This window comes from Euprymna scolopes, chromosome 1, assembly GCF_053919585.1.
Source record: "Euprymna scolopes isolate OS-2025 chromosome 1, ASM5391958v1, whole genome shotgun sequence".
Lineage (NCBI taxonomy): Eukaryota > Metazoa > Mollusca > Cephalopoda > Sepiida > Sepiolidae > Euprymna > Euprymna scolopes.
The window spans coordinates 147,749,287-147,763,509 of NC_136482.1; the positions used below are offsets into that span (position 1 = coordinate 147,749,287).

The 14,223-nt window shown below is 33.5% G+C and overlaps 1 protein-coding gene across 1 annotated transcript in view; it reads left to right on the top strand.

The window, feature by feature from the left end:
• Positions 1 to 14,223, top strand: part of LOC145276573 (intraflagellar transport protein 70A-like) — a 60,271-nt gene that overhangs the window by 233 nt on the left and 45,815 nt on the right. Inside the window, exons 2-3 of the mRNA XM_080127770.1 lie at positions 8,664 to 8,729; positions 12,073 to 12,282. Coding sequence (XP_079983896.1) covers positions 8,664 to 8,729; positions 12,073 to 12,282 — 276 coding nt within the window. The remainder of the gene's footprint in view (positions 1 to 8,663; positions 8,730 to 12,072; positions 12,283 to 14,223) is intronic.

The window sequence follows — 14,223 nt, forward strand, 5'->3', positions numbered from 1 at the left end:
TTTTTCCTTTTTTTTGTCAAAAGTTTCTTGTTTCTCGTTAAAAGTTGAATTAATGGTACTCATGCAGAGTGATCCGTGCTGAAATAATAACATTGTTTTCTTAAAAAGCCATTCTTAACATGGGGAGGGTGTTTTGTACCTATTTTGTAATTCAACCTTACAATTGAATAAAAAAACAAACATATAAAACTTTAATTAAACGTGGAAATGCGACTAAAAAATAGCGCGGATCACTCTCTGCATTAGCACCGAATTAATTATTTTATTTGTTTGTTTGTTTGTTTAGAGTGCTTGTTAAGATTGAGTCGACAAATCGATTTTTTATATGTTGTATTAAGCAAAAACAATATTACTTATTTAATTGTTATATCGAAAATAGTAATATATCCAAAAATTACGAAAATTCATCGGGTAGAACAACTGCAATTGTGTTTTTAGTAAAATGAAGGGGTTCATTTTACAACCCACAGAGATTCGAAAAAGTGGTAAAAAAAAAAACTCAAATATATAACAAGTAAATGTTACTAAAGGCAAAATAAGTAACTCTTCTACCTAATTGGATAGGTTTGTTGTATTTTTACTTAACGTAAAATGTTTATTTGGCTCGAAAAGCAACTAAATGTCAACCCGTATATGAGCACAAGGAAAATGGCCGCAATATATTTGTTACACGGTCATTTTTACTTGTGCTCGTGTATGGGTTGACATTAGTTGTTTTTCGAGCCAAATAAACATTTTACATTAAGTAAAAAACACCATAAACCTATTCAGCTAGGCATGTAAGAACTCACGCGATAGGAGCGGAGAGCGTTACCATTTATAGTGGTCCCAGCCAGGAGTCCCTAACTTGTAAGGGTGTGAGTCGGTGTTCACAACTTTGTAATTGGGATCTATCAATTTTTGAACCGAGATTGCAGGTGCAGGAATCTCTTGAAGTCAAAAGTAGCAGGGTATCTGCAGGACCATTAAAGGTAAATTTAACGAGATCGCCGATTAATTGAAAGATGTCACCAGATCATATCCTCACATACATAAAATAAAAATATAGAAATAACTCCGGAAAATAACAACACCTGACAAAGCATTCGAAATCACTGTGTTAATATGAAATAAACAACATTTATTTACGTGTTAGGAATATTAATTCAAATTGTTCCAGCGTAAGTGTTTTCTTGTAATGAGTTTTCATTATTCAGGACTGGCTAAATGAGAATTTCGTGAGAATAGCATGGAGTTTTAAATTACTGATTTCTATGAACAGTGTCACACATGGCTTAAAATTAATGTGATTCTTTTCTGAGAGAAAAACACTCATTAAATCATGTAAATGAAATACGTGTGTGTGTGTGTTCACTACATAAGAAAACAATAGTTTGAAATAATATTGTTTAAAAGAAGAATTAATTCTTATTCAATGTGGTAATTTTCCACGATGAAAATAAAAGTTCATGTGAGTGGCACGCAAATTCAAGACGGGGAATTTTAACGCCTCCCAGTGTCAGAATTTCATTGACATCCAGTCATAGTGAAGACAAGAGAAAAACTGGAATAAATTTGATTTTTGTGGCAAATTCTTATATAACAATGTTCTCAAACGTTGCAGCCTGTTTATGGTGATCAGTGCAATAGCAGTGTCAGAAACCGATCTTAAGAATGCATGAAAAAAAAATTGAATAATTCAACCTCCTATCGTTACAAGCTTATAACTACTTAATTCAAACCCTATTTTTTTTTTCAATTAAAGGAGCAAAGACCAAATTTTAAAAAAATAACAGGTTTAATAGCAAATTATGCAAGATTTTTTTTTTTTAATCTGTTTTCTTTAAAAAAGATTTGAAGAAAATCAACCAAATTTTACTTACTTCGGTTATAAAAAATCGATATAAAGTCGAAAAAAATCACTTACCTATAAAAAATACTATTGAATATTTAGTTCCATTCTTCATTGTTCAGAATTTATCCATATTTATATTTTAAATTCCATTTATTTTTTAAATAAAAGAATTTTTTAAACGACTGTTTGAAAAAAGCGCGATTACGCAAGCATTTTTACGTATTTATTGGAAAACCAGAAGTAGCCGTTTGTCCTTGTTTAGAACTACAGATGGACAGAAGGCAGTAAGAACCACACGTTCACATTAGCCATCTAGCCTTGTGCCTGGAAAAATATGTGTTCCCATAGTTTAATAATAGTAAAATTTTAATTATAAGTTTTTGCCTTTAAAAAAAAAAACACCCGAGAAATTTTTTTTTCTTTTCTCAAAGAAATACATAAATTTTTAATTTATTATATTTTCATTCTTCTTTATCGAGTGAATTTTTTTAAAAATATCTAAAAAAAAGAAAACATTGAATGAAATAGAAAAAAATTGTCGTCAGCGCCCATTACTTACTAGACAATATAAGCAGAATATAGACTTCCAATTAAAAAAAAAATCAACCTGATTTTTTAAAAAAAAGGTTTTACACTTTGGACTTTACATGTAAATTTCCAAAAAACACTTCTTTTTTTGTTTGTTTTAATTTACAATATATTATTTATTGATCTTTTATCTTCAATTTGTGATATATAAAACTTTGGTATGTAAATTAATTATTAAAATTTTAATAGACATTTCAAAATGGGGGGTGAATTTAAAAAAAAACGTTTGTCTAAAATATTATATTCAGTTTATTGGAAAGAGCATAAAATTTCACATTGACCCTGAAAATATCGTATAAATTGAATCAATAGAAAAATTTGGATAGATTTTTAAAGTTTAAAAATTGAAAAAAAAATTAACTCATAAAATTCAGTTGATTTCATTACGTAAAAAAAAAATGGTTGCATGAAGGCGCGCCGGCACTTTATAAACACTGTTTTTTAAAAAATAAAACATATTTCTATTATTTTTTAAACAACTTCAATAGTTTATTTTGGAAGTATATTCCATAAAGAAAATAAACAACCCACTTTTAAAAGATAAATTACGAGTTTTTTATATTTTATTCACAGTTTCATGTTAGTGGTGTCAAAAATTCCGATACCCCTATCAGGGTAATCATTTGTCCTGGTAAGGTCAGAGATATTCCATACATGATCTTGGCAACTGTAAGTCCAATGTCCATTTTAATGGTAGATCTAATACCGAGAAGTACAAGAGGACAAAATTCCATCCAATTATTAAGATTAGAATGTGCTTTTAAAGAAGTTTTCAGTTGGCAATGGAAGCGTTCGACCAATCCGTTCAAGGGCGGGTGATAAGGCGTGGCCTGTATATGCTTGCATCCAAGTAAACGTGAAAGGTCAGCGAAAAGATAGGAATCGAACTGTTTACCTCTGTCAGTGGTAATAATTTACGGCACACCAAATCTTCATACCCATTGTGAATTTTGATGACTGTCTCGGCAGAGATGTCACTGATGGGTAAGGCTTCAGGCCATCTAGAAAATCTGTTGACACAAGTGAGCAGATATGTAAAATTCTTCAGAGGTGGTAATGGACCCACTATGTCGATGTGACCATGTTTAAAACAAGCCTCAGGAATAGGGAACTTCACTAGGGGCCTCTTAATATGTTGAGTGACTTTGGATTTCTGGCAAGGGATACAACTCCATGACCAGTTGCGTATATCCTTGTTAATAGCGGTCCATATGAAGTGTGACGTAACCAATTTTTGTGTTGCTCGGACGCCTGTGTGCGATAAATTGTGTAACCTAGAAAAAAACTGCTCGTCTGTGTTGGAGAGGTATGTATGGATGTTCGTATCTAGTCGAAGTGTCTCCCCAAATAAAATCGTTTGAGGAAGGCAAGGAAACTTGTTGAAAGTTGAAATTGGGAGATTGTTGTAAGTTAATTCTTTGTCGTTCTCCTGATCCTTAATGATCTTCTTTTTTTTTTTACAAAGGCATCATCACTTATCAAGGCCAAGAGGCCACTCAAGGATAAGGGTTAATGAGTGTACAGTAGACATTGGACAATATACTAATCATTAGTAATGAAAAATTGGTAAATTTGATAACTTATATAGAACGGCTCATCAAGAACTTATTTACGTTAGACTTGAACACAACCATATTGTAGTCAGCTGGAAAGCAGGAAAATGGAAGACAATTCCACAGGCATGCAGTTCTAAGAAAGAAGCTTTGTTCATGGAATCTATGTTTAGGTTTAGGTACAGATAAAGAGTGGGGGGAATTATTGATAGTGTGTACAGCTAGACAAGTGTTTCTTGTGAAAATTGGCGAGGGGGGACCATAGATTGAAGCTCAGTTGAACACTTTCCATGAAAATAACGATACATCAGAGACAAACTCGCAACATATCGATCTGATGAAGATCCATATCATAAACAGGTTGAATGGCGTTGACATGCATATGCAATAGTGTATCAGCGGCCGTGTTTTAGTGCCTTTGATATATTCATTGTCCAAAGTAAATTGTCAAATGCAATCCAAGTGATGAGTTTCTATGAGCAAATGTTTGCCGGACTTAGTCCGATAAAGCATGTCATAGTCGTTTGTGATCGGTAAAAATAGTGACGGTTGAGCCTTCCAACATAAATTGGAAATTTTTACCGCGGAATAAGCAGCAAGCAATTCCCTACCGAAAATACGAGTTGTTGTAAGACTCATCTGATGCCCACATCGAAAGCATCTATGAATAACGCAAATGGTGCGTATGTCTTGGGAAAAATAACAATGTAGTGTTTGCTAAGGTGTTTTTTAAAACTGAGAAAGAGTGTAGTTCCTGTTCACTTAAAGTAATCCCTTCATCTTTTTTCTTTTTAGTACGAAAAATTCGGCACAGTGAGGTAATGTTGTATAGAGGGAGGGTTGTTTATATACGACCGTATACATACTGTATCACATTAACTATACTTGTGTATATATTTGAATCATACGTTGTGTCTGTTGTGTAATGGACTGTTGTCCTTAGGTCTTTGATGTCTATTTTAGTGGTTTTGGTGCATGCATGTCAGAACATGTAACAACATATGCATAACAACATACCTGTTCTGCTATTGATTCTTCTGGGAGGTTTGCTAACCGTCCTTGGGGGAGCTGGAATCTAGAAGGAACACTCAAAACATGACCCAAGATGATATTATCTTATAGATTTTATTCACTCCCAGGTATTTGTCATAGCAGAAAGACGAGTGATCAATGATCTCTGGCTTAGGGTGGTTCTTCTACGTCTCCATTCTGAGACTTCTTCCCCCTCATGGGGAGACCTATATTAGCCGTTTGTTCCTCTTCACATCTCAAATCCAACTCAATGATGCTTGAGCAAATCGGAACATGTGACATGCGTCATGTCACATCCGATTACCAGTTTGGATACTTTTCGATGCGAACTTGACCAGGTCACAGTTTGACCTGTTTGACAATCTGTCAAAACATGACTTCAAATCTCTGTTGTCCACTCATCACTATATAGATAGATATTTATATTGCCAGATAGCTAGATAAACAGATACATTGATAAACAGATACATCGATAGATAAATAGATATATAGATAAATACATAGATAATTAGATAAATAGATATACAAGTTAGAAAAGCATTTCATCCAAGGCAATGAAAATTGTTAAACAAAATGTGAAAGGTACAAGATTCAATTTGAAATTTATTTATCTTCAAAGTGCACTTTTATACATTCTACAAAGTAAGGTATAAAACTTTAATACCTTTGATAGAGTATGGATGAAACATTTTTCTCTAAAGAAAACATGATTGTCTCAGTCGGAGGATGTTTTCTCTTTTCCTCTTTTTGGTACAGTTCTTTTACCCAAATCTGATCAGACTCTATTTAAGAAATATATAAAAAGTCCTCATAACTATTCCTGGTTCTGAAACCTAACATTTATTTCCCAGAAACTGTTTCCAAAAACTATGAACATCTCTTAAATCATTTAATGATTTAATCTTTCCCTCGTGTGTTGACACGGCACACACATATAAAAATACAACAAAAAGTTATTTATCTTTCTTGTTAAAGAAAACTTTATTATAAATGTTAAAGTTTGTTTAACTATTTTGCAGAATTTGAAACTTTTATTATTTTTGTTTTTGGTAAGGTGTGAGCGATTTTTATCCATGTGCACATCGCTGATATGATGCTAGCATTGATGAGGATCAGCCATTCCTTGTTACCAGGCATTACTCTCACTCCCCTTACCATTACACTGGTGACCCCGCGAACCATTACAAAGGCAACTTAGAACAAACAAACAAAAAAACTAACAGAAATAACTAATAGCACAGTCTCTTTTGGTGTGGAACAAATCTCAGTTTCTTAAAATGTAAAGATTTTCATTTGTTGCTGGTAACACTAGAAAAAAAACGAAGATGGTTGTTAAAAGGTAAAAGCCCTTTTATGTTATGATTTTTTAAAAACTCATATTTAAATACATCCATTCTTATTGATAATTTTCTTTAATAACTAACTTTGGCTATAGAAAAAAATTCATTCCTGTGATGGATACTTTTTCTTAATCTTTACTTTTAACCTGGCACAGCATCATTTTTTTTTTTTTTGTTGAGTTGACTAATTCATCTTCACCTGTGTACATCATCTGATAATTTAAATTAGCTAATTTGTCCACCTAAATCTATTAGATGTGCAAATGTGAGTTTAATAAATGAACATTTAAAGCAAAATTTTAAAAAGTCATTAAAATTTCTTTCTGTTATTTGGATTTGTCGGACTACTGTTCTCATCTCGAGTATCATTTTCATAACGTTTCGGTCAATGTAACCTCCGACCTTCTTCAGGTTAATCTTGTTGAATTTGGAGATGTTTCTGTCAAACTCAGGAATTTGGATGGAATTTTAAATGAAACCCTGTATTTACTTCACAAGGTTAGCATGCTCTTGTTCAATCAGCCATAACTGGATAGCGGTCGAACGTAATCTGTAATTATATTGACCCTTTAACCTTCAGGAGAATATCACTTTCACAGTTGCTTTTTTTCCAAGTACTCTAACCGCTGCACTACGAGTCAGAAACGAAATTAAAAAAAATATTTTTTTTAAAGGACAACAATTCCGTTTGTGATACTCAAGAAAATATTTCTTATGATTCATTATTCTTTAACAAAAATAAAAATAAATAACAATAAAAATAAATTGGTTAATGAAGGATTTTTTTTTTCTCACCTGCCATCTGTGAATAAATGGTAGTGTTGTGTGTTAATAATGCCACCTGAGAGTTTTTTCTTCTCGATCACACAAAGGGGAAGGACGCATTGCTATTGTTAGCTTTGTGTTCAGGTTGTTAGGTTATGAAGGATAAATTGTGTTAAGGTTGTTAGGTTATGGAGGATAAATTGTGTTAAGGTTGTTAGGTTATGAAGGATAAATTGTGTTAAGGTTGTTAGGTTATGAAGGATAAATTGTGTTAAGGTTGTTAGGCTATGAAGGATAAATTCAGGTGGGCCAGAAACAGGTAATGCAATGCTTGGGTGTTAGCAATGAGGAGTATATCAACTTAAAAGATGAGGAAGATGGGGGAATAATCTCTAAGGATATTCGCTCTCAAGTTGTGTCTATTTAATCTGCATGTTTATCAAATTCTATTTCAAACTGTGGAGCTGACAGGCAGAGCTAATTACACGTTTCTTTTTTAACCCCAAATATAGCATATTGCCATCTGAACACGGAGCTACTATTTGGGATTATGTCTAAAAGGGGACTTTGAAGAGTTGAGCAGCCAGATGTCTGTTTGCATTACATCTAAGTCAAGAAATTCCAAAATCTAGCTGTCTGAAGGAAGAAACTATTAGAGTAGAAGCCTTATAGGCATCTAGGGACTTTAATAACAGTTGTTGAAGTCCCTAGATGCTTGACATGAAGGGGTGGAATTTTGTTGTTTTGCAGATTAGTCGGGAGTGTGTACATCGAGGAAACATAAGTGCTATGAGTTCATCAAAACACATTGCCCAATGAACAAAATAGAGAATCATTACCAAAATATTTGAGCCTATGTAAAAACAAGTTTGTGTAAAATTGACTTGAAAATTCATCAATTTCTTTGTTTTATAAAACTTTGGTTGCGGTATAGTTAACACCTAAGAAAGAAAAAAATATACCTGATAGTTTTCACCGAATGCATTAAAATTTAATTTTCTACCAACCTGTATACTTTTAAAGTATAGAAACTGATTCAGAGATTTATTATCTCTAAATTTATTATCATTATCATTATGTTGACTTATCAAAATACAAAACAAAAAAATGAAATTTAGAATAAAATAGTAAAAAATAATGACTTACTATACCACTAACTTTGACCGAGGGAGAGGACAGCTTGCCACTTGAATTTTAGGCTAAAAGTAGGGTAAATATATTTTTTTTATGGAATGAATTCCCCCAAACCGCCATTTTGTTTTTTGTGTATCAAAAATATGAACTTTGGACAAAATCAAATTTTGGAATGAAAAAAATTTGAAAATAGTTTCAAAATGATTAATTATACAGGTTGGTGGAAAATTAAATTTTAATTCATATGGTAAAAGTTATTGTTGTATTATTTTTTTTTTCGATTTTTCAACTATACTGCAACTTTACCAACCTTTCATCCAAAAACAAATGAAAGTAAAGATTTGATTTAGTATTGATAAAACTAAAACAAAATTCTGGGTTTATGCTTACTTATGTTTCCAATTTTTTTTCCTCAAGATCCGGGATCAGCGTTATGTCGATGCCGCACGACTGCTTAATCATCAACGTGAAACACATCCAAAGGTAAGTAAAAGTTTCTGTTTATTCATCTTGTAAATGCTGCCTGTTCAGAATCGCTTATTCAAAGAATTGTGTTAATAATTAAACCTTTTGACACGATGGAATAAACCAGATTCTGTTTACCTATGAAATGATCAGGTTATTTCAGAGGTTGGGTTACACAAAAAGGAAAATGAATTAAGGACCTTTAGAATTTCTGGAACAACAAATAGAAACAACAGACGAGTGAAACAAAACATGATCACTTAAAAGTATGAACAGGAGGTCGGTATGATAAGACAACATATACAGAAAATTATTTGTGAACAAGAAAATTTTGCCTGATAATTTATACTTTCTGTGATTAGCTGGCAAAACAAATGTACTTTGCTAATGATGCATATTAATCAACTGTCTCAACTTTTTTTTTTATATATATAAGAAATTTCGATTATTTAAAAATAATAAACTGTTTTTTTTTTGACTCACGTTCACGCCAAACAAAGCATATCGCCACTTGGACATAAAGGGTTAGTTTTTAGCACCTTGTTTAGGGGAGATGATCAAGATGTTGATTTACATTACATTTAAACTTTTGCATGTCAGTACAGTCAGGGAAGCATGAAGCAGGACGGAAATTTCAAAGTAGCTGAGCAAGGGAAGAAACTATTATAAAACAGCTTTTCAGCATTTAAAAACCTCTACAATAAAGCGGTGTGATCTTGTTGCTAAGCGGGTTTGTCGGGGATATGTACGTCGAGGGGGCACAAGTACAATGAGTTCATCAGAGCATATGCCATTAAAATACTTGTAAAACAAGCAGGGATGCAACAATGTGATGATGGGATAGGGGTTGAAATTTGACAGTGCGGGACCTATTAGATTGGAGACTCTTCTTTATCCAAGAGGAAAAGACTAGCAGTAGATGCACCAGTCCAGATATGATAAAAATACTCGATGCATAGGCAAATGGTGGCTTTGTAAAGGTGCAGGATACTCTCAGGTTTGAGTAATCTTCTAACATGATGATGAAAGCCCACATTTTTTGCAGCAACCTGCACAATGTCCTCAATATATTTGTTCCAGTTCATATTGTCTGTGAATGTTAAGCCAAGGAGCTTGAAGGAAGAACTCTTAGGTAGGGTGTTATTAGTCATAACTAGGGCTATGACAACAGCATATTCTTTTCATAGTTTTGACTCCCGAGTATATATCTGACACAGTTAGACACAGTTAATCAACCGAGAACCACATCACTCTATATAAAAGCATATAAGATATCAACAGATACACACTAGAGAGTCAAAGCAATGAAAAGAATATGCTGTTGTCTTAGCCCTAGTCATAACTATTGATGGTTAAGAAGGTTTGTTGTAATTGTTAAAGGAGAGCAGCTTAGTCTTAGTAGCATTAAATGTTATCATCGATTTATGGTCGCATTCCACTACGGTCTGAAGGTTATTTTGTAGGAATTCTCCTGTTGTTTTAGATTTGTATACATCTTTTTTCCCTCATATTTGTCATAGTGCTGTATCATCGGCAAATGCCATACAATGCATTTTTCTTAATTGTTTTCTTTTTTTTTTTTCCAATCTAATTTTTAAGAAAATATGTCTTCCTCAGAAATAAACACCAAAAGATTTAAAGAGTGTGATGCCTTTTTTTCTTTTAATCATCTCATTTTTTTTGTTTTTTTTTGTGTGTATTCAATCTGTGTTGTGCAAAAACAGATTCAGACTGAAAGTCTTCGCCAAATGGCTGCACCAATTGCATCAGAAATAGTGTTCATGTTTTGAAAGCATTGTTTATAGATATGAGATTTGAATTTTTAGTAATAAACTGTTAATAACATCATACAATGTAATTTTTAATAACTTTTTTTTTAAATTTAATTTTCTACGGTATATTATGAAGTGCCTTAGATAAGTTTCCAGGCTTTTTTTGTATAGGCACTTTTATTGATAGTACGCAAATGAAAATCTAGTCCCCTTTGAAGTAATCTCCTCCAGCTGCAATGCACTTGTTGTACCGTTCCAAACATATTTGGAAGGCGCTATGGAAGTCCTCTTGTGTGAGCGTGTCACTGACCCTCGTCACCATAACCTCTTTCATCTGCTCAATTGTCTTATAACAACAACTTTTAAGGTTTTTACTTGAGCTTAGAGAATAACCAAGAGTCACAGGGCGCAAAGTCTGGACTATAGAGAGGGTGAGGAGCTGTCTTCATGCCCATCTTCGCCAAATAGTTTATAACAAGGATGGACTTGTGGACTGGTGCATTGTCATGGTGGAAACGCCACTGACTAGATTTGAAGGGTGCGGGCCTTTTCCATTGGAATCTCTTCTTGAACTCTCTTAAAACCTCAACAGAATATTCCTTGTTGATTGTCTGTCCAGTGGTAACCCAGTGCATGTAGATTATGCCCGGGCTGTCAAAAAAATGGAATCATTATAAGTTTCTGGGTGGATTTCCTCTGTCTGGTCTTCTTGGGTCTGGGAGAGCTAGCATATTTCCACTGGGAATTCTGTCTCTTAGTCTCTGGGTCATAGAAGTAGATCCATCTTCCTGCTGTCATGATGATGCCTTTCTTTCTGATCTTCTCTGAGTACCCTTGGGACAGACTTTGCACAAACCATCTGCATCTTGTAACCCACACTGACATCAAACTGTGCACTTATTGCATTGTTGTAAGGAGGATTTTTCCTGCTTTTTTTTCTCGTTTTCATTCTTATTCATCTGATGATTCAATAAGTTCTGTCTTTTGAGATCTTCTTCTAACGTCAACCTTGACGATGGGATTTTAATCTCGAAAAATCTGATTCCATGCTAACAACAGCCTGTACACTCAATAGGTAATAAAGAAAATTATTGAAAAAAAAAAATGTTCTTCAATATTCTCAAATACTTGTAAAGGAGTACAAGTGGCAGAGGAAAAAAAATTACATTGTTTTTTTGCCTTCCAAAAAAAAATATTTTAACACTACACACAATGTTTTAAGCAAACTACAACATCCTCCTCAAAATTTTATGTAAATTTTATCCTTCATCTTTTTAACTTTATATATATATATATATATATATATAGTTAGTTATAAAATATATATGGCGATTAAGCTACACTGAATATTCCGCATTTCATCCACTCTAGGATTCTTCAGGCTTATTCAGTGTAGCTTAATCGCCATATATATTTTATAACTAACTAACTAGCTCTACCTACGTATTGATCACTTTTGAAGTAAATACTTAAAGTTTACGCATAAAATTATACTTTCGTATATTAATTTTATGTGAGTAAATGAAGTAGTTATATATATATATTAAGTGAAATGAAAATTGAATTTATCAAATGTATTTTGTTTTCAGTCTCGAGCTGTTCTTTCCCTGCTTGGTTACTGCAATTTCCACCTGCAGAATTTTGTGGAAGCAGCTGACTGTTATGAACAACTGAGTCTTCTTCATCCTGAGGTGGATGATTACAAGCTCTATTATGCCCAATCTTTGTACAAGACCTGCCTCTACCAAGAGGCGATGAAGGTTACCTCTCAGATCGACAACCCAGATTATCAAGTCAAGGTAAGCCGTTCATTCAATTATTTCCTCCTTCGATGTGTTGTATCAGCTCAGGATCATGAAACAAACTCGTTTTTATAAAAGCAAGCTTTGATCCAAAAGTCTTCTTTTTTTTTTTATAACTAAGTACATTTATATTGATATTCAGGGAAATTTTTATGTGCATTTTTGCTGACAAATCAGAATTCAACTAACTTCTAAATTGTTGTACTCCACTCGGTTTCGTTTTGTATCATATTGATCTTGACCTTTTTTGAACAAGACCTAAAATCTGCTTTCATTTAATTTCTCAACCAGTCAGTTCCTGATCAATAGGTTCATTTTAAAATTTTACGTCAGATCCATACTCACATGTGACCAACTTTTACACAAGATCATCCGGCATTGCCTGGTCGTAAAATACGGTTAAATAAAAAATAATAATCAAAAAGTAAATTTTTTTTAAAAAATGGCACCTCGGTGCCATCATCCAGAAGTGAAACTGAAAGCAAAAATTTGTTAAGCAAAAAAGAAAAAAAAAAAATGCTGCAAGTTGGAACTTATGGTTGTGTATCCAAACAACATGCTGTTAATATGAGTGTGCTTCAAGGACCTTTATTGCTTGATTTTCCCTGCAACCTCTTTCTCACAAAATAGACGTTGCAAGCCTATCTCTGCTTTATCTTTATTTTCATGGCAAGTGCTCGTCTGAGCTCCAATCTATGGTCCCCCCCCCTCACCAAACATTCACGAGAAACACTCGCTTGGCTGTAAACACTATCAATAATTTCCCCCACTCTTTATCTGTGCCTAGACCTAAATGTAGATTCCATGAACAAAGCTTCTTTCTAAGAACTGCACACCCATGGAACTCTCCTCTGTTTACCTGCTTGCCAGCTGACTACAATATGGCTGCCTTCAAGTCCAATGTAAACAAGTTCTTGATGAACCATTCCCCTTAAGTAATCCAATTTATCAAATTTACACTTCTAACGATTACTATATTATTGTCCTTTTGACCACTGTAAACCTTTTAGCCCTTATCCTCGAGTGACCTCTGGGCCTTGATAAGTGGTGATTCCTTTGTAAAAAAAAAAAACAACAAACAATGACCTCATTAATGAAATCGTGTCAGAGATAGTTATATTTGCCAATAACACCACACTCTATTCTCAACATGTGGGTAAAACAAATGCACACATATCCAAGGTAATTATTGAATCCTTAGAAAATAACCTCCACTCTGAAAGGGGGACATAAATGAATGTTAATGTTTAATCTTATTTAGACAAAGCCCCTTTCCTTTAACAATTATAAGGAACCTTTGTCATGCTCTCATGTGGCTGCTTCTTTGTTTACATTGGATCAAAAAAATCCCGCATACACCATTGGCAGAAACATGATAATCCTAGAAATACTTCACAACCACATGTGCTAAAAATAATAACCATTTTCAAACTACAAAATAATCACAAAAACTTAATTTTTCACAAACTAAACAACAACAAAGAACTATGATTTCAAACCTAGATTAAAATAGAGTTAATAAACACTGAAGACAATTTTGACTGTAAGTAATACAGCATTAAATTATTTATAGTTATTCATTTGTTTATCAATCCAGTCAATTGTAACATGAACAGCTCTTCCTGAAACAAGTGCCTTTATAGCAAAAAAGAGAAAGTTGGCTGGAAAGCAAGAAGCCTTCCAAAATGCAACTTGGACACTTCCAGTCTAGTCATCTAAGCCCAACAATTGACAGGACTCAGCAGCAGCTCTTTTCATGGCTAACTACCACAAACTCTAAGTGCAATGTAAGCAGCCCTTTTCAGAGCTAACTTTCAACACACTACCTTAATGCAATACTCATTTCACTTTCTGCTACTGCCTGTCTTCAGCTACCCGTTTCAGTGCCCACCGACGTCCAGCTCCTCATTTAAGTGCCCACTAATGTCCAACTACCTG